General features: G+C 42.6%; 1 protein-coding gene across 1 annotated transcript in view; it reads right to left on the bottom strand.

Moving 5' to 3' along the window:
• Positions 1-18,710, bottom strand: part of LOC119731154 (low-density lipoprotein receptor-related protein 4-like) — a 50,016-nt gene that overhangs the window by 18,440 nt on the left and 12,866 nt on the right. Inside the window, exons 2-11 of the mRNA XM_038204201.1 lie at positions 14,470-14,601; positions 13,795-13,994; positions 11,423-11,610; positions 10,714-10,935; positions 10,057-10,247; positions 8,591-8,939; positions 7,762-7,866; positions 7,095-7,257; positions 4,767-5,001; positions 3,296-3,424 (exon numbers count right to left, since the gene is read on the bottom strand). Coding sequence (XP_038060129.1) covers positions 3,296-3,424; positions 4,767-5,001; positions 7,095-7,257; positions 7,762-7,866; positions 8,591-8,939; positions 10,057-10,247; positions 10,714-10,935; positions 11,423-11,610; positions 13,795-13,994; positions 14,470-14,601 — 1,914 coding nt within the window. The remainder of the gene's footprint in view (positions 1-3,295; positions 3,425-4,766; positions 5,002-7,094; positions 7,258-7,761; positions 7,867-8,590; positions 8,940-10,056; positions 10,248-10,713; positions 10,936-11,422; positions 11,611-13,794; positions 13,995-14,469; positions 14,602-18,710) is intronic.

Genomic DNA, 18,710 nt, shown 5'->3' with positions numbered 1-18,710 from the left:
AAAATTAGAAGGAAGTTAGAGTAGGTACACTCATACAATTATGTACACATACAAGTTTCTAGTTTGAAAATTGCTAATTAGAGTCTGAAAGTTTCCAGTTTCCTCCCGTTTCAAATTCCATGGGCTGCTTAATTAGGTTCCCTGTTCCCCCAAAAGAAAATGTCCGCTACTGCAATGACTGAAGATCTCTTACGACCAAAAAGTCATGGCAAGGAGACAGCTGTCTTTGCACTGTGTCCAGTAATTTAGTAGATTACCTTTTAAGCTATGTCCAGTCTCAAGACCTTGACAGTATGTTTACCTTTGCTTTTTTTTACTTCTGAGAGAAAAGTACTTTGAACTTCACTCCAAGGAGGACCCCCCACTGAGATTACTGAGTCTTGCTGAGCGGAGTTCCCACTGTTTTGCACACTGACTCATTGGTTAACCTGTCATCCTGCTGTAGCAGCCATAGCTGTGGATTACGAGGGAGTCTAGCGCAGTTGGAATATATACTGAACTGGCTTATAGTGCTAAAACTTTCAGCAAAAAAATTCAAATTGAACTTCTGTCGTTGTGAAAACATAGTATTCATGAGTCCTAGGTCTAAAAAATATGGTTTATTTTAAAAACAAGAAATGCTAATGAGCCATCAGTATGTGTGAACATTTTTTTGTACCTATTCTTGAAGCATTAAGAGTAACTTTTGAGCAAAAAACTTCCCAAAACAGTTTTTCAACATCACTCCAAGTGTGTTTCTTTACTTATGCCAAAATTGACCATTTCTTGATAACCAATAAAACATGGGGGCAAATTTATAGAACACTTTGTCAAGCAAGAGCAGCTTTGAGCTAACATGCCATGCAGTTTATGAACTCCAAGTATGAACAGTCAATAGTGCTTCATGACCACTGATGAGAGGACCATGTGTAAAATATGGACACACACTGCCTGAACACAATACATGTAGTGCACAAAGTACGCAAGATTTGATTTCTTTTATTCTGAATGCACACAAACCGGAAGCATTTGAGTGTCAGGCATGTATGTACCCCTCACCATTGAGTGAGTACTTGTACACATGTTACTGGTTCTTGTGTGATATGTCTGTCAAAGAGAGTCCTATCTTGGCAGGTAGTTGATAAATATGGTTTTTTTTTAATATTTTTAAAACGAGGCTTTACCTTGCTAGCTCCCTGGGGTAGGGGACTTTGACGCCTGTAGACTGCTTCGCAGGCAAGAGACAGCTTTGCAGTCTGCATGCTGCGCAGGCCATCAATTCATGAACACACACACACACATACTTATTCTGCAGTTGTGGGGACCATACACCTTATGAGCGATGGTTATTTTAGGAACCAAAAATGCTGTTGTGGCAACAGAAAGTCCCCACAACTGGATCCTAATTTCCCTAACAAAAGAAAACTTCCCCACAACGTGGTGCCAGCTAGAGTGCACATACACATACAGCTTTTGCACTTTAAAGTATAGTGATGATATAGATCTTCCCCTTAACAATGACAATTTAGTTTGTGACATCATAATTATCATCATAATGCGAGAGGTTGTCCTCAACCGACGCCTTCTCGGGAGACTCTGATGGTCGCATTCCATGCATCCCGGCCCAGCATCAGCGTCTTCAGCTCAGCGGTATCTTGTTGTGCTGTGTCCCTCTTCAACTGGTCGGCGAAAGAGAGTCTCCTCCTGCCCCTGCTCCTAGCTCCATCGACAGGTTCCCACAGTACTAGTGGGTTCCCAGCTAGCTCTGGAGGATGCACACAGTGGCCTGCCAGCCTCAACCCTCCCTCCCTCCAGCGTGTCGTAGAGCTGGATGTTGGGCACATGGTCTTCCCAACTGACGTTGAGTGCCATCCGTAGCATACACTTGTAGACGCCGTCTAGCACTCTCTCGTGCTTGGCTGTCATCGTCCACGTCTCAGCTCCATACAGAAGTACAGACTCAACTGTAGCCACGAACAGCCTTCTCTTGATGTCGTCGGTGAGACCAGCTCTCCATACTCGATAGGCACACAAACAATTGACTTTTGTTTGCAAAATTGTGCTTTTTTAAGTTTGTGATGATAAAAGGTGTAGGCAGAGAAATTGCCTGTTTTTGGTTATGCATTTATTGAACTCATACCCGTTTACAAATCATCACTCCCCCATCCAAAAATAAAATCCCTTTTAGAGGCAAAATTAGTCTGATTTTTTAAAGATTAGATCTTTAATGCAACAAACATTGACTAATTTTGCTTTTTTGGGGGGAAAAAAATCTAATCATCTTTTCACTCAGTCACAGCCACCAAAAGTATACAGGGGCATTTCTTCTTCTGGAATTGATTGTGATGTATGTTTGTGTGCCTAGCACAGCTTTCAGTGTACAAATATGTCATTTTACATAGTGTATTAAGCACATTTCCTCAATTTGTAGTTTCCACCATGCAAACCTTCAATGGCATTCTTCGAAAATCAGTTAGCACTAAGTAAACAGTGGAGCTAACAGGTTGTTTTCCCATAGAATTGCTAATTTGACAACGAAAAGACAACAAGCATAAAACTATTTAACACAACCAGATATCCTGTTGAAAAGAAAAAAAGGTGATTAAGAGGCGAAAAAAATGCAGAGGGGCACACCCAAAAAAGACAAGACACAACCTTCCAACATTCAAGACAGGTAAGCATTTACAGGAGAAAACAAACAGGCACACTTCAAACAACAAAATCATACTTAAAAATGAATAATGTGTAAAGCAATTCCAGACCCATTTTCAACATTGGCTTACGGCCTTTTGACACTATAGGCCTTTTGACACTAGACAAAATCTCAGGGGTGGCCCCAGAGCGATGCAGGGGTGAAAATAATTAGCCATGTTTCACACTTGAAATTCTCACCCCACGCCACCCCCGAGCCACCCTTGAGAGTGCTCATTCACCGGGGCGAGTTCAACCCTGCTTGGGACCAGAGTTGAACATTTTATCCCCGGGGCGAGACACTTTCCCCAGGGCGAAAACTGTAGTGTGAAATGAGCGGGGGGTGAGTTTGCCCCGGGGCTAGCATCAGAGGGTTAAAATAGACTCTGAAGTTTGATGTAATTGCAACAATTCATCTGAAAATACAATACATTGCGAACAACGTGCACTTTTTTGGTGGCTTTTCGACCGAAGCAAATCCAACCATCCAACCAACAGCTCGATCATTCGTAATACTGGACCACCCCGGGGATGGGTGTTCTAATGGGAAAAGGCCTTAACATGTGTGTATCTGCCCCCTTCCCCTACCTAACCCTGCTCCCCACTTCTTTCTTTTTTAACTCACCAAGGTTACAAGTAGCACCATCATTTCGTAACCTGTGCCCGTTATTGCATGCACAGACGACCTGATTGATGTGTGCCTGAATGCAGATCTGCTCGCACCCTCCGTTGAACACTGAGCAAGGATTGATACCTGTGGAATGAGTAATGGAACAGCTCTGAAAAGAATATTACACTAAATCATATTGTGTAAGAGTGTTGATGTCTTTGAATTACAATGTATGTGAAAACACTTGGGATATATATTGGCTTAATATTTTTCTGTTAAAGTGCACTTGTTTCGCTGATGTAATCATGAATGATTTTGTGATAGAATATTGCATTAAGCACTGTATGCGCATTGCTTACCAAGCGGCAATGAAAACAAATTGCACTATATTAATTGGCATGAACATGAACCAACAACCTCGCATTAAATGCATATGCCTTAACTTGCCATGGTCAATCTGTTTGCCTTTGATAACAGTAGGTGCCACAATCAATAACTTTTAATGAAATACCTAACAGCAAAGAGGGTCTGCAAAATTTTAAAGATGCGTTTTTCAATGTCCTATACCTAGAGAACTACGATTCCGATCCGGTTGAACCTTTGTATGCAAGTAAATCAGATTCATAGGCTGTTATAGGTAAAAATTGAAGTGACTTCACGGTGATGTCATACAAGATCAACCCAAATATATATTATTTTTAGTCTAAATCTAGCTAAATACAAGTCCGATTAGGTTGAAACTTTACACATTATAGGCTACTGTATGCAAAAATGGAAGTGAAGTCTTTATGATGTCCTTAAGTTTCATGTTACATCAACTTGAAGGTGATAAGTTGTAGTGCAAGACAACTGCAATAGTAAGCAAGAGGTCACGGGTTTGAGACTCACCTAAGCCAGCTCAAACATTTTTCACACAAGCCCTCGGACAACACTGAATATACAGCGTTTATAAAATTAATTCATGGAGGACAAAACCTACTACGATGTATTGAATTAACATCTCCCCAACTATCGTATGCTTGCAGCAGGGTGACCGTAAGGTCCTGGCTAAATTCTGCTAAATGCACTCCAAAAATCTGTCAGATTTATCAAAAATCTTGCCTTAATTAAGGTTCAAATTACATTATAAACAATCTATAGCCAGATAAAGATGTTATGAAATTGCGTACATTTCAGGCAAAATGCGGTTGCGTCACGACGAAGTCCAGAATCTCAGCACCTAGACCAGCCAACCTGTCCCATTATGCAAGGGTTTGTTTGAAAAAGTTCGAAGCTTTTTTAAACAAATGTACCTTTTTTTTCTTCAAATTTACTATGTTTTTCTGTCAAACAACCATTTTTGCAGAATTCTGCCAGAAATCTGCCCAAAAAATCCATTCTGTCAAATTTTCTATCCAACTTGTTTTTTTAACAAAAATTCGGTCAATGTTAGCCGAAAATCGGCTAAAACGGCCACCCTTGCTTGCAGGCCTATATATTTACTCACTTGAAATAACCCTCCGGCTAGGGTGTACCACCTGCACCCCTGTAGGTCTCTGCATGCTGCCTCTCAGCCTGACCCGCCCACCGCCCGTTGACTTGTCAACCCTGACAATCATGTCCTCCTCCCACTCCGTGAACCAGACATAATCCTGAAACTCTGAGATGCCAAAGGGCTGGCCCAACTGATTGCCTGTGATAATGCTGCGCTCTGTCCCATCCAGGTTGGATATCTCAATCACCTAATACATTTGCAAATTGATTACCCAAAGATGTCATCAAGTGTACATAAAGAGCCATATTAAATTACTAGAGGGCTGACTTGATGTACAAAGTTATGCCTGCTAGGCATATCCATGTTTATGCACAAACCTATGGAAAACTCAAAATTGTGTACGGCTTTTGTACGGCTATTTGCGTTTCTATTCTATACAAGTGCGTTATCCGAGCCAATACGCCCAAAACTGAAACGCACAATCAGTAAATGAGTGTTTCGATCATTTTGCTCTGCACAAACAATGCAAACGTGTTGGCATATCCTCTGCAGTTAATTTTTGTCGTGACGTTTTTTTTAACAGTCACGACGCGCTAAAGTTGTTTGGTTATGTTGTTCTTGCTCTTTGCATTTAGAGTACACTTTCAAATTCACTCCATCTAATTTCATCATGTTCTACAAACACCCACATGAATTCAAAATGTCTGCGCACAGGACGGCTTCAAAGTATCTCTGCCCATAAGAATGAGTTAGCGCTCTACATACAGCTCTATGATCAGGAGTCATTCAGTCTCAAGTCAACATGACAAGCTATGTACGCAAGACTTGACTTGTCCATGATGTGTAATAGAGTTGCAACCACATGTAGAACCCCCCCCCCCCCCTCCTACGTCTCTTTCTAGTTCAACTGCCATTTTGGTCAAGATGAGCAATAAGGTGAACTGACCCCAAGCCCAATTTCATTGATTCAAGTGATATCAATGCTCAACATTTTCACAATTTAAAGAAACAGTCATATTCAGTTCACTAGAACATGAGGTAGAGAAAAAAACACAAGATAAAAGTAGATTGAACACTACCCATTACAAGATTGCTAATTAAATTCAATTGATACTATGCTTTTATTCCAATCGGATGGCAAGATGTTAGTGCCGCATGAACAATTATTTCAGATAATATACAGGCAATACAACAACTTTTCTGAGGGAAATATGCAACATTTAGACGTCACTAGGCAGAGCAAAAATATGGTAAAATTTACTGGGTCGATGAGACGTAATCACACACCTACAAAATTCCGCAAGTGTGTATTGCTAATATTTGACCTGTAATCAAATAAGATGAATATTGTACTGTGTTGCAACTGTATGTAGCGGTATCTCTGTCCACTGATGCTGAAGGACCATAAATTATGTTCCGACAGTTTAAGGGATCCAAAAACTAATTCAAACCATCCCCTCCCCTCAGAAGTTATTCCCAGATTATAACTTTTTTTATACCAAAGTTACCGAAATCTTCACAATAATATTGATACTGCTCATCCAACACCACTTTTTCGTTAATTCAACAGAACATAATAAGAGGGATATACACACATAATTATGTAAATGTGTTTGAACAGCATCCAAAAAGTCAGTAGGTCTTCAGCCCCCTTGCCCCCCCCCCCCCAACCCCCAAGCTGCTGGTCCCCCAACGTTGACGAGAAATCACTGCTGTTGTCTGAGAAAGTGATTTGAGAAACCCCTGGTGAATCCTCTCTGAACCCTTATGGAGCCTGAGCCTGAGCCAACTCCATTGAACGCGCGATTTCAGCAAGGGCGGATCCAGGGGGGGGGGGCCAAAGGGGGCCATGGCCCCCCCCAAAACAAAATCAATTTTTTTTTTTTTATGTGACATCGCAATAACGGCAGGCACTGAGTACACCACCATCTTTTCCTTAAAACAAACATTGGTTAAAGTGGTCAGAAATTGCCTCAGATCGCACCACAGAGCATCTAAAATCGAAAAAAAATTCGGGGCCCTTAAGCGGGCCCCGAACCCCACGCCGTAATTTTTTTGGCCCACTTTTTTGGGGGACCAAAATTTTTTTTGGCCCCCCCAAAATTGTGTTCTGGATCCGCCCTTGCATTTCAGCAGAAAATATATTGCTTAGCAATGTTTTTCTAGTCTGACAAAGGAATGCTGGGAACCAGTTACAAGCAAGCTACCTCACATTACATTTTGACTGTTAAACTGTTAACAAAGCAAAACTTTTGGACTAAGCTAACTGTATACTACTAAGAAAACTTTCATGTGCTTTAGTTATAGCAGTCCCATGAAACTGCCCTACAACAGACTTACTTTTCTGGCACTGTCAATCCACAAGAGTTTTTGGTTCTTATAGTCGATAGTGATGCCAGTGGGCATGGTTAGGTTACTGGTTGCTATGGTAGCTCGATGCCTCCCATCATGGCGAATGGCCTCTATTTTGGCTGGGTTTCCAACATCAGTCCAATATATCAGACTGAGAAAAGCAACAACAATGATGGAAAATGCAGTAATACTTAGCAGCAGTGTTGTTTGATTTGTAAAGACAAGATATTGCATCACCTATAATAAATTCCTGTTTTTTGATGTTGCTGAGACAACATCAAAATCCTCCGGTGTGTGCTAATCCATATTCTTTGTTCCACATGCTGTTCCCCATGTCAACAGCACTGCTACAGCAGATGTTAATTCCCATACATATCATACGGTAACATTTACCTACGAACTCCTTGCACTAAAAAAATACCCAATTAATGACAGAAGGAGAGTCATCCACATTCTAGGCTGCTGTCTGCTGCTGTCTGCTCCTAGGCTGCTGCCTTTTCAGATACCCTCTACACAGCACAGTTGTTCACAAAGAGACAAACATTGTGTGGTGAGGGATAGGAGATCCCATGTCCAAACTGTTACAATTGTGTGTAAGAAATAGATGTGTAAAAAAAAAAGTAATCATTACAAACACGTGTGAAAGTGTACTTACTTTAAAGAAGGATGAACAGCTATCCCACTTGGAATTTGAAGTCCAGTATCTACAATGACTTCAGGAATGCAGGCATGAATGCTGCATGAGGCAATGTGGCCTTCTCTGTAAAGGCAAACAATCAGATTTAATGAGTAAGAAGAGTTATGTATTTATAAAAATTAATTTAACAATGGTGGTATCCAAGGTACTAAATCATCATTAGTCTTGCTCATTATTCAATAAAGCTCCCCGCAGACAACCTCACCCTGCCAATTAAAAAACAACTAGGTACCAATTTACTCCTTTGTTGAGAAAAAAAGAATATCAAATTGTACAGCACATGTTAACCCCTAGCCGCCAGGTTTTCACGTCTCACTGTGCAGGCTTATACACATCACTGCATAGCAGCCTCTGCGCAGTAGCGGCACTGAACAGTAGCAGCTGCCTAGCACCTGCCTAACATCTGCCCACAGACGGCATACAACGGCATACAATAGCACACCTGAGTGCGGTTATAGCCGTCAGTCGGTGAGGAGGGGTTAACAACATCCAGTTAAACCCCACAAGCTGAACTGAACCCACAATCTACAGAATTACCCAGTTTGACACAATAACCATTCAATTTGATACACTAGACCCAAATCTTTAGACTTTTTTTTAATGCTCTACTTTGTATACAGGCTATATTATCATCTTCATTTTATGGTAGATTGCAAATAAAGACCTGCACTATCTGCTGCATTTTCCCCTAGGTAAATATCGCAGCACGTATACCAAACTGCTTTGTATTTCACAGTATTTTCCTAGATTTGAAAACAGAAATACTTCTCTTCAAACATGGTCTTACTCTGAATCTGTCCAATACAGTCTTCCCCGCAACCAATCTAGGGCTATTCCGTTAACCGTACCCAGCCCCTCACAGACGACCCCTCTATTCTGACCATCCATTCCTACATGCTCAATTGTCTTCTTTCCCGCATCTGCAAAATAGACCATCTTGTCGGCGGGATCATAGTCCAGGTCGACAAGATTTTCCATATTTCCGAAGGCCACCTGCATGTAGTCTGTTCCGTCAAAATTGATGCGCTGGATGTCGTGTCGGTTTGTGAAGACCAGGAAGGGTTGTGGAGCCGGGGGAGGCTGGCCCTCTCCGATGTCGATGGGGCAGTCATCATGGGTTGTGCAATTCACCCGAGCTGTGTTGAGGAGGGCAAAAGGCCATATATATTTCAAGGGAAAAAGTTGGCATGTGGTACTTTGGTTTGATTCAACCCAAACACGAATTTGAAGTAATAACCAGATGTGTGTTCTGAACAAGACTGGGTATGCACTTTGTTTGTATTATACTAATTATACTAATAATAATTGCGCCACTTCGCTCTTGTGCCACTTCGCCCATTTGCCGCTTGGCCCAAGCGCCACCTCGTCCATGCGCCACTTCGCCCACTTGCCACTTCAGCCATGCCCAGTTATTATAGAAACATGTGAATTTCATCCTACTTTGCCTCTTAGGCAATTATCGAATGCAGCTTATGTTTTGTTAACTTCACAATACAAAGATGTGGAAAGAAACATTTCAAAACGCTCCATTTTTTTCAATACATAGGCCTATATGTCAATCAAATGCAACCATGCATTACTGATCTTTCACACGCATTCAGTTTGATGAATTGAAACTCTAGTGAATGGTTCAGTGGTTGAGTTTCCGTTCACAGACAGGTGGGCTGGGTTCTGAAAAAGGCAGCTTTGTACTGGCCCAAGTTGATCAAAGAAAACCATGGCGGTCGAGTAAATTAGACCAAATAGCCATTTCTAACTCAAGTGTTCCAACTCTACTTTGGATGGTGGCTGGCATTAAATAGGGGAAGGAGGCAGGGGCGTTGGTGCTTTTCTTATTTTTCTTTTTAAAGTCTCTTAGGTTAGAGCATGAGCATGGGCGAAGTGGCGAGTGGGCGAAGTGGCACATGGGTGAAGTGGCACATGGGTGAAGTGGTTGAGAGCGAAGTGGCACATGGCCGAAGAGACTGTAAAACCACCTAAGTCCTAATGGCAACGTATTGGGTATTTGTGAACTTGTCAAAATGGCACAGGAGAGTGTTAAAGATCTCTCACCTTAGTATAGGTGGACACAACCTGCAGTGTAAAAATGAACCCAAGAATTTATGCAAGGCAGCAGAGATAATCAAGTGCTTATCTTCCCTTTTTCCTTTACATTGTGCCTGTAGTTCATGATGTGCCCTGGGCACTGCTTGGGTTAAACAGAGTGAGGGTTTTAAGATTTCATCCTCAAAATATGATAAAAACTGAATTTACCTGTGGGACTCTGAGGGGGCTGCTTGAAAGGGTGAACAACATGGATACTTCTCGGGTTGGAGTCTAGGTACGTAGTGGTGATGACCACCATGTCATGGCCCGTATACTTGTTGGCACGACTGATGGTCTGGTCCGTCAGTCGCGTCCAGTAGATGTGGTCGACAAAGAGGGACAGGCCATAGCAGTCCGAGCTGGTGGAGAGAGACCAATAAAACGAGCAAAAGGTGACTAAGGTGTGACTGAAACCTGAAACCTCATTACTAAAACCTCCCTCCTTACTTGTGCAGATATCAAAGTGTTTCTCCTTCTACCCCTTACATGCTTGTGTGTCCCCTACTTGTTTGTTTCTGTACCACTGTCATGTTGCCATTTAGAAAGGTCCTGTCAGGACCAAAACGTCAGGTCCTCTGATAATTTTGATTTGTGTATTTCAGGTCTATCCAGTTAGTGAGCAATATATGCAGCAGGTGAATGCATTTTAATGACAAATGCTGTATTTAAAGAACCATGTCATGAATGTCATGATGTCATGTTTACCTACAGGAGGTAATATTCACATCAATGGTAACTTTTTGTCATTATGAAAAGCGAGAGAGGCACTTTTGATAAAGTGTCTCGCCATAGCACACAAGCGGAATGAGTGTAAGCGTTACTCACTTCAAGCCTGCTGTGACTGTCTCCCTCTCACTGCCGTCATAGTAGCTTGATTCAATCATCCCAGTGCCATTGTCCAGCCAGAACAATCTCTTGTCCACATAGTCCAGGACAAAGCTCTTGATGTTGCTGACCCCTGATTTGATGATGGTTTTTTGCCGCGTGCCGTCCAGCGTCCCCCGCTGGATCCTCTGCCGACGACCTATGGTGCTGATGAATATATACCTGAGAATCCATGGGAAATAATACAGTTTGAATGCATATAGTGCCATGCACATAGGTTTTTCCACTCTGTACTGCATAATTAAACCCATGTATGAACTTGATGCACAACAGCCCCTAAACAGTGACAAAGACAGCGATATGAACCCTCGCACCTCACTTTTACAGCAAGTGCCCACACATGTGCAACAGGCTTTTTACCCAGTGTCGCATGTCACAAACATGTGCATGCTAGCACAGTTGCTCTTGTGAGTAGGTCACAGACACAGGCCAGACTGAGACCAATATACATCATTGCACATCCTTAACTTGGATCAAGGAACAGCCCGAGAACACCAAGAGATGATTTCACAAAAGTCCTCTTTTCTTACAACGCGTCCAGATAACAAGTCCACACTCTAGATTTGACTGTTGATAGGAGGCATCCTGTGATCAATGTCACTAAATGCATCTGCCCTCTTTCCTTGTTCAAACTGACGAAACAACTCACCCTTCCATTGGATCAAGGACAATGGCAGTTGGTGTCCGGGGTCCCGTTTCCAAGATGATCCTTCGGTCGGTTCCATAAATGCTGCAGCTTTCAACTCGCTTGAAAAGAGAGTCTGACCAGTATATACGGAGGTTGATCCAGTCAACGGCTACACTCTCCAAGATCCCAACACCACTAGAAATGAGAATCTAGGAGGGCAAAATTTAATTCAAGAAGTAACATTAAAACTAGGAGGGAAGAAAGAGGGTAGAAAGCTCACAAACCCAACAGTGTTCCTTTGGATATGGTCTTGCTGCTCCATGTACTTTCCTGTTAAAATTGAAATACCCAACTACATGTATTTGGCTTTTCCGCATAGTTGCGGAAATGCCTTTCTTTTTGTTCTGCTGATTTCTTCTTCAAAGCAAAGTTGCGGAAAAGCCTTCGTTTTTGTTCTGATTTTTAGTTTTTCTTCTTTATGATCTTTTTGGGTCCACCCCAAATCCCATAGACTTTGTACACGTTTTTTGTATGAGGCACTTTTTTGTATGAGGCACCTAAAACAAAGTCCTATTCCTATGTAGACTTGGTGCCAAGTCGGTAATTGTTTTGTGTACGGTAACTGGTTACTGGCTTCACGCACGAAAAATATATATCGCTGCATGGAATGCGCGGATTTTTGTTCCCAGACCAAATGATGCTGACTATTGATGTTCAATTACCGACTTGGGGAATACGTTTCAATTTTGTACACAACATATGGGAGTATTTTGAAGTTCGCTAGCGAATTCTCTGCAAGCACTCTGATTGGTTCAGATTCCAGAGCGTATTCTCGGCCGCCACGGTAGACCGTAATCATTTTGAGGGTGTGTACTTTGTGTTGTGTACAAAAAACACTTTAGGGCATGCACAACTCAAATAATTAAGGTATATATCACAATGATACATTTTATTTCAATACACAATAGACGTAGCTAACTGTTTTGGCCGTTAAATCGTCGCCAGATCTGCAAACATGTCCCCGACCGGGTCCGACGTATGGAGAAGAACTCCCCATGTATCCGGAATGAATGAGTCCTCATTTGCATAGCGGTGCGCCATTGGATCTCACCGCAAACATGCCTGCATATGTATTGCGCTGCACGCATATATGAATAATGGAACAAGAACGTAATTGTCAAGTCGTTGGATATGTCGCAACCGCAACTTGTATTGAACCCACAGACAGACATAATAAATGCAACCCGCTGGTTGCTTTACACTGTCATTCACTAACAGTCCAGCAAGGTATTTCAAAATGATTTGGTAGTTTTATTTTTTGATGTTTGCAAATGTTGTATTTTCCCTTTAATCTTTGAAAATCAATATAAAATCAACTGTGAGAGATCGATTTTGTTTTTTACGGGAAATAATAGAATATTCCTGGGTCTTCATTTTTGATAACACGTGCAAAATCACATGACCCTTCCTTCCGGTAGGAACCGGAAATGCCTTGTTATTTGAAATTGGTAAAAAATGTGAACTTGCTTTGACCGTTGTGCATTCAACTGGAAATGTCAAGTCGTCCGTTGGGTCATGTGGCGTCATAATGTCATCATGATGTAGTTAGGGGTCATCTGACGTCATGTGTCATCATGAGTCCTGTGACATCGTCATGATGTCTTGGGTCATGTTACGTCATCTTAAATGTGCACTTTGTAAGACCGTTTTGGTTGAAACTTGGTACGTACAGACAGGGATGTAATAAAGGTTAAAATTGAGGTGATGTTATGATTACGTCATCATGGATAATGTAAAGTCTCTTCAAAATGCATAAAACTAGAGAACTACATGGTTTGCCAAGCAGCACATAAGTCATGAAACTTTGTTCTTGTATTAAATTCATCATTTGTCTATTTGTCTGACTGCACATGGACAAATTAAGCATGAACGTTTGGCGGAAAAGCCCTGTGTTCTGTTCATGGAACAGACATAGCTCTAGTTGATCATTCTATTCCTTAGACCCACTCAGCCAATCACAAGGACAGGTCAATGTTCAATGTCAAACAGTCTTAGGTCAGGTGTGCATATTTTAGTTTTGGTTAAATATGCATGCATGTTGTTGTGCAGTAATGTACATCCTGGCCTCACTTGGCATATGTGCTGTAGGCATTGTATGAACACAGTACACATATTTATCATCCATGAGTACATGTAATGCACTCTATTGACCGGAGGAACTTCCCCAATCCTTACATACATGTAGCCACCTTCAGACTTAGCCCCCCTTCCCCCTGCAAAAAACCTTCTGTCCACTATCTTGGGTAAAAAAATATTTGACCATTCTCATCACCGTCTTTGTCATCCTTTTTATCGTCAGCAGGAGGCATGCCACACTCAACACTGAATCTTACCTGATCAGCTCCTCCCGTTAACGGTGCCCAGCCAATTAAGTTTCTTGTTGAGTCGATAAAGTAAATCCGCTCATGCATGATATTGTAATCAAAGGAGTGGACTGTGCCAACATTCTGTAGAATAGGCAGAAGATTTGTGCCTCCCTCATCCATTTGAGAAATGTCCATGCCATGACTGAACATAATGGATGGTGTGGGTTCTACAAAATTAGAGGAATATTTTTATCAAATTTGTTAATGACACATTCATGGTAATATTTCAAAACCATACCCTTCTTTTGGGGGATTAACTGCCCCCTTGTCACAGCAAAAACACTTTGCATACTCAAGCTTGAGGGTGAATTTACTTTACACAGGATTCCTATTAAGCCATGACTACCTATATGGGACACCATTATGTTGGCTAAAGCATTGTGGCAGCGATCATCTACAGTCGTCATTGGCAGAAAAATTCCTTTTGAGATAAATACTGTATCACAATTTTAATATATGAAAATAGCTCACAACACGAAAGGTCTTCTAAATAATTCCCATCTTAGAGAGCACTTTTGCAGAAAAGGTATATTTAATAGAACAAAAGCATTTGCCTCTCAGATGGACTCTAGTAGTAGTATGCACATTAAATCTATTTTCTGCCATTCATGTGATATTCACAAGTTCTGATTAATTTCCTACCTTGTACAAAACATGACCATCTGTCTGCCTCTAGTGTATAACCTCCCAAACAGGAACACTGAAATGCTCCAAGTGTGTTGGTGCATAGCTGACCACACTGTTTCCTGCCTCCTTCTAAACACTCATTGATATCTGCCAAGACAAAATGCAAGAATCTTCTCTGTCATATAAATCACAAGGGCAAACTAGCTGGAACCCAGTTCAGATCCTGGTATGCGGACCACACAATCAATTGTTAATCAGTAGGGTGAAAAAGACAGTCAACTTGGCTAAAGTGAAATTTGAACCGATGACCTCCTGAATGCCACCTTTATTAGCTTTTTTAGTCTTTTTAGTTTGAAGCCTACTTCATTTAAAAACCTTGCCCAAATTACTGAGTTACACTGTGATAAAAATAAAAACATTGTATCAGACTGACCCAATATTTCGGTTATTATTGAGTGGTCGGGCACAACCCGACCACTGTTTAGAGTTGTTACGATTGATCTTTCTTTCTTTCTTTTTTTTCCGGACAACACTTAACTGGACAGTGTTTCATAAACTAGTTGTCTACTCGACCACTCTGCGTTTGTAACAACAAATGCGAACCTCTAGTTGAGTGGTCGGGCACAACCCGACCACTGTCTGGAACTGTTCTCATAAATCTTCTTTCTTTCTTTCTTTCCTTTTTTTCCAGACAATTCTTCTCTGCGGATTTTCTTCTAAACAGAATATGCTATGAACTTGTAACTTTCAACATATATCAACCCTCATCCCTAGTGGTACATATTACTCTGACGTCACGATGACGTCATCGCGTGTCAAATTACAAGCGATTTTCATTGAAAAAATGACGATCTTCTTTCACCTTACTCTTGAACAAAATAATCAATGATGTTCCAACCTTATAATCAGATAGACCATTAATTGATGAACATTTTTTGTGCGTATGTAAACACGCTTGACCTTTACTTCCGGGTCAACTGGAAGGTCAAATTTTAATAGGTGATTTTAAAATACAGACAGAAGCCTCAAAATCAAAACGAACCGAATTTCTTCCAAACAATTTATGGGATTATGATAAAACCTGGTATGAACTTGAGCCCCCGTCCGAAGATTAAAAAAAAAATCTGACGTCATCATGCATCATCTTGTATCAAATTACAAGCAATTTAAGGGCCAAATTTGTAAAAATAGTTTCAGCTATATCTTTATAACTAAATACAATATCGTGTTCGTTTTTGCGGGCACAAAACCGCTTGACCTTCACTTCCGGTGTTACCAGAAGTGCAATATAAATTGAATTTAACTCGAAAGCGGATGCTCTTCACTATAAGCAAATAAATTATGGAAGTGTTTAGAACGGATTAAAGGACACAAAAATAGTATTATGACAACATTATTTGAAGGGTGCCCTCTAGCGGTACATCAAATAGGGGTTCTTTTTTTTAATTTAAAAATCATTCGTCCAAATTTAACCAAATCGCCTCTTTTCATTTTTTTTTTATCAACTACATATAACTTTGCAGGGTTTCAAAATTATGACTTCATCAGACTGGACATTATTGTAGGGAGAATTTGAAAATGATCAACTTTTTTTTAATTTTCTATAATTTGATACCTATCTTATGACTTTGTTCGTAGCTCAAATAATGATATCCATTACAATGTTGACCTTGAGATATTTAATGTTGTGACGTCATCAAACCGGAAGTTAGGTGTTATTAATATATACACTCATTTTCATATAAAAATGAAGCAGAAATGCGTAGCACTGTAGATAAGTATATATGATGAAAATAAGTTCAAGCAGTGCTCACCGGGAATTTTGTAGCCTTCATATGATATTTTTATAAGTTATTTTAACTTCATAATCAACATACACATGTATGTCCTCTCCAAACTAAATCAGTATTCCCTTTCCCTTTTTAGACTGATGACGTCATTAAACCAGAAATAACTTGTACATGTACATAAAATGTATACTGAAATTTGATACATTTTTGTTTTAAACAAAATTATTGGCTGTACTGGAAAGGTTAAATGTTCGTGATCCTTTGTCCTGACAACATTTTTCATAACTTAACTGGGCTGTGTCTAATGAAATAGTTTTCGGCCCGACCACTCTGTGTTTGTAACTCAACAAAAGCCTTATACCTCTAGTTCTTCCTTTCTTTTTTTCCGGACAATAATTCTCTGCGGGTTTTCTCCTAAACGTAACTCAACAAAAGCCTTATACCTCAATGATTATTCATTCGTGACGCAAATAGGTCCACATGAGGCTGGTCGATTAGTCGGAAGATCGACTGAGCCACCTGTGGGAGCAGTGACCACTCTGTCGGGGCGATCCAGCCTCTGGAGAGAGCGTCGGCTGTGACGTTCTCTTCGCCCGGGATGTAGACTGCCGACAGTGCTATCCCGTGATGTATGCACCAGAGGGTGAGATCCCACGTTAGTGCACACAGATGGCCTGACCGAGTGCCCCCCTGGTGATTGATGTATGCCACCACTGTGGCGTTGTCGCATCGTACCAGGACTGCTTGCCCTCTGACGTCCGACTGGAAATGTTTTAGTGCGTTGGCGACTGCCAGCATTTCCAGGACGCTGATGTGGGATGATTGGTGTTTGGGGCCCCACACGCCCGCCACCTGTCGCGGGTGGAGGGTAGCCCCCCAGCCGTACCCTGACGCGTCTGTCGTGATAAGTACTGATGGGCGGGGCGGGCGGAAAACGCGGCCCTGCGTTATGTGGGCCTCGACTAGCCACCAACGAAGGTGGGGGACTAGCCAAGACATAGTGGGCACCGGATGGTCGATCGGGTGCCAACGGGGTTTGTAGAAAGAAAGCAGGTGGAGTTGAATTGGCCTCATCCTCAACCTGCAAAAATCCACAAAGTCCACCATACTTGCCATAAGGCCCAACAGAATGAGCCAGGCTCGAGCGGGAGCCACTACCGTCGGGAGGAAGAGGGACACGCACTGCCGAAGGTTCAGCAGGCGGTCCTCCGATGGGCGGGCCAGTCCCCTGCAAAGATCGAGGGATGCACCTAGAAAGGTGGGAACCTGCGAGGGGACTGGATGGGATTTCTTGGTGTTGATGAGAAATCTGAGGTCGGAAGCAAGGTGCCACGTTAGTTGGAGCGCCGCTTCCAAAACGACCCACTACTAGCCAATCGTCGAGGTACATGAATATCATGACCCCTCGTCGCCGCAGTGCCGCCCCGATCGTCTTCACGATCCGGGTGAACACCCGCGGAGAAGTGGACAGCCCGAACGGGAGCACCACAAATTCGTACAGTATATTTTTGTATTGGAAACGTAGGAATTGACGGTGCTCCGGCCTGATCGGTACGTGAAAGTACGCGTCCTTCAGGTCTATACTGGCCGCCCACGTTCGGGTTATGACTGATTCGAGAATGGTCCGCAACGTTTCCATGCGGAAACGTTTCGGACGTATGAACCTGTTGAGGGGTTTTAAGTTCAGTATTGGACGCCACACACCGGCCTCCTTCTTGGGGGCCAAGAAGAAGGTCGACATGAAACCCGCCCAGGTCCCCCCTTGGGGGACAACACGAACTGCTCTCTTTAGAAGGAGGGCGTCGATCTCCCCCTCGAGGGAGCGGCGTTTTGCTGTGTCGGGGGGTACAGGCGTTGTCCGAATAAGCATGTCCGATGGGGGAGTCCTCGTAAACTCGAGCACGTAACCGCTGCTGATCGTTTCGAGGACCCACCGGTCGGAAGTCACCTGCACCCAGGACCCGAAGAACTCCTGAAGGCGGCCTCCCACGGGTCCATCGGCGGGAGGCCGCTCGGAGATGGGTAAGTCACTTGTGCCACGCCCCGGTGTACCGGGGAGTGGGCGCACGAAAACCGCGTCCCGACTGGGGACGCTGTTGTCCGATATGTGGTTGTGAAAAACGCGGGCCGGCCGTCTTATCGGCGCGCCCACCAAATCCACCACGGGCCGCTCTGACCGGGGGGCGGCACCGGGGAATGACAAAAGACGGCTGCTTTTTCGTCTTATCCGCGGTTTTGGGCCCGGCCGGTTTCTTGAGATTTATTTTCTCAGTGGCCTTGAGGCGCTTTGCTTCGGCCTCCATGGACTCCTGGAACTTACCAGAAAATAAGTCCGGGCCTGAGAGCAGAAGGTCGTCGAGCACGTCTCCAGGTGAAGGAAGGAAAAGCGCATCTAGCACATTGGCGCGGCGTGACGATGTTGCAAAGGTCGACACTCTAGCGAACTGGTCGAGAGCGGAGCATAGG

Source organism: Patiria miniata, unplaced genomic scaffold (assembly GCF_015706575.1).
Source record: "Patiria miniata isolate m_02_andy unplaced genomic scaffold, ASM1570657v1 HiC_scaffold_23, whole genome shotgun sequence".
Classification (NCBI taxonomy): Eukaryota; Metazoa; Echinodermata; class Asteroidea; order Valvatida; family Asterinidae; genus Patiria; species Patiria miniata.
This window is presented reverse-complemented; position numbering and strand designations above follow the sequence as displayed.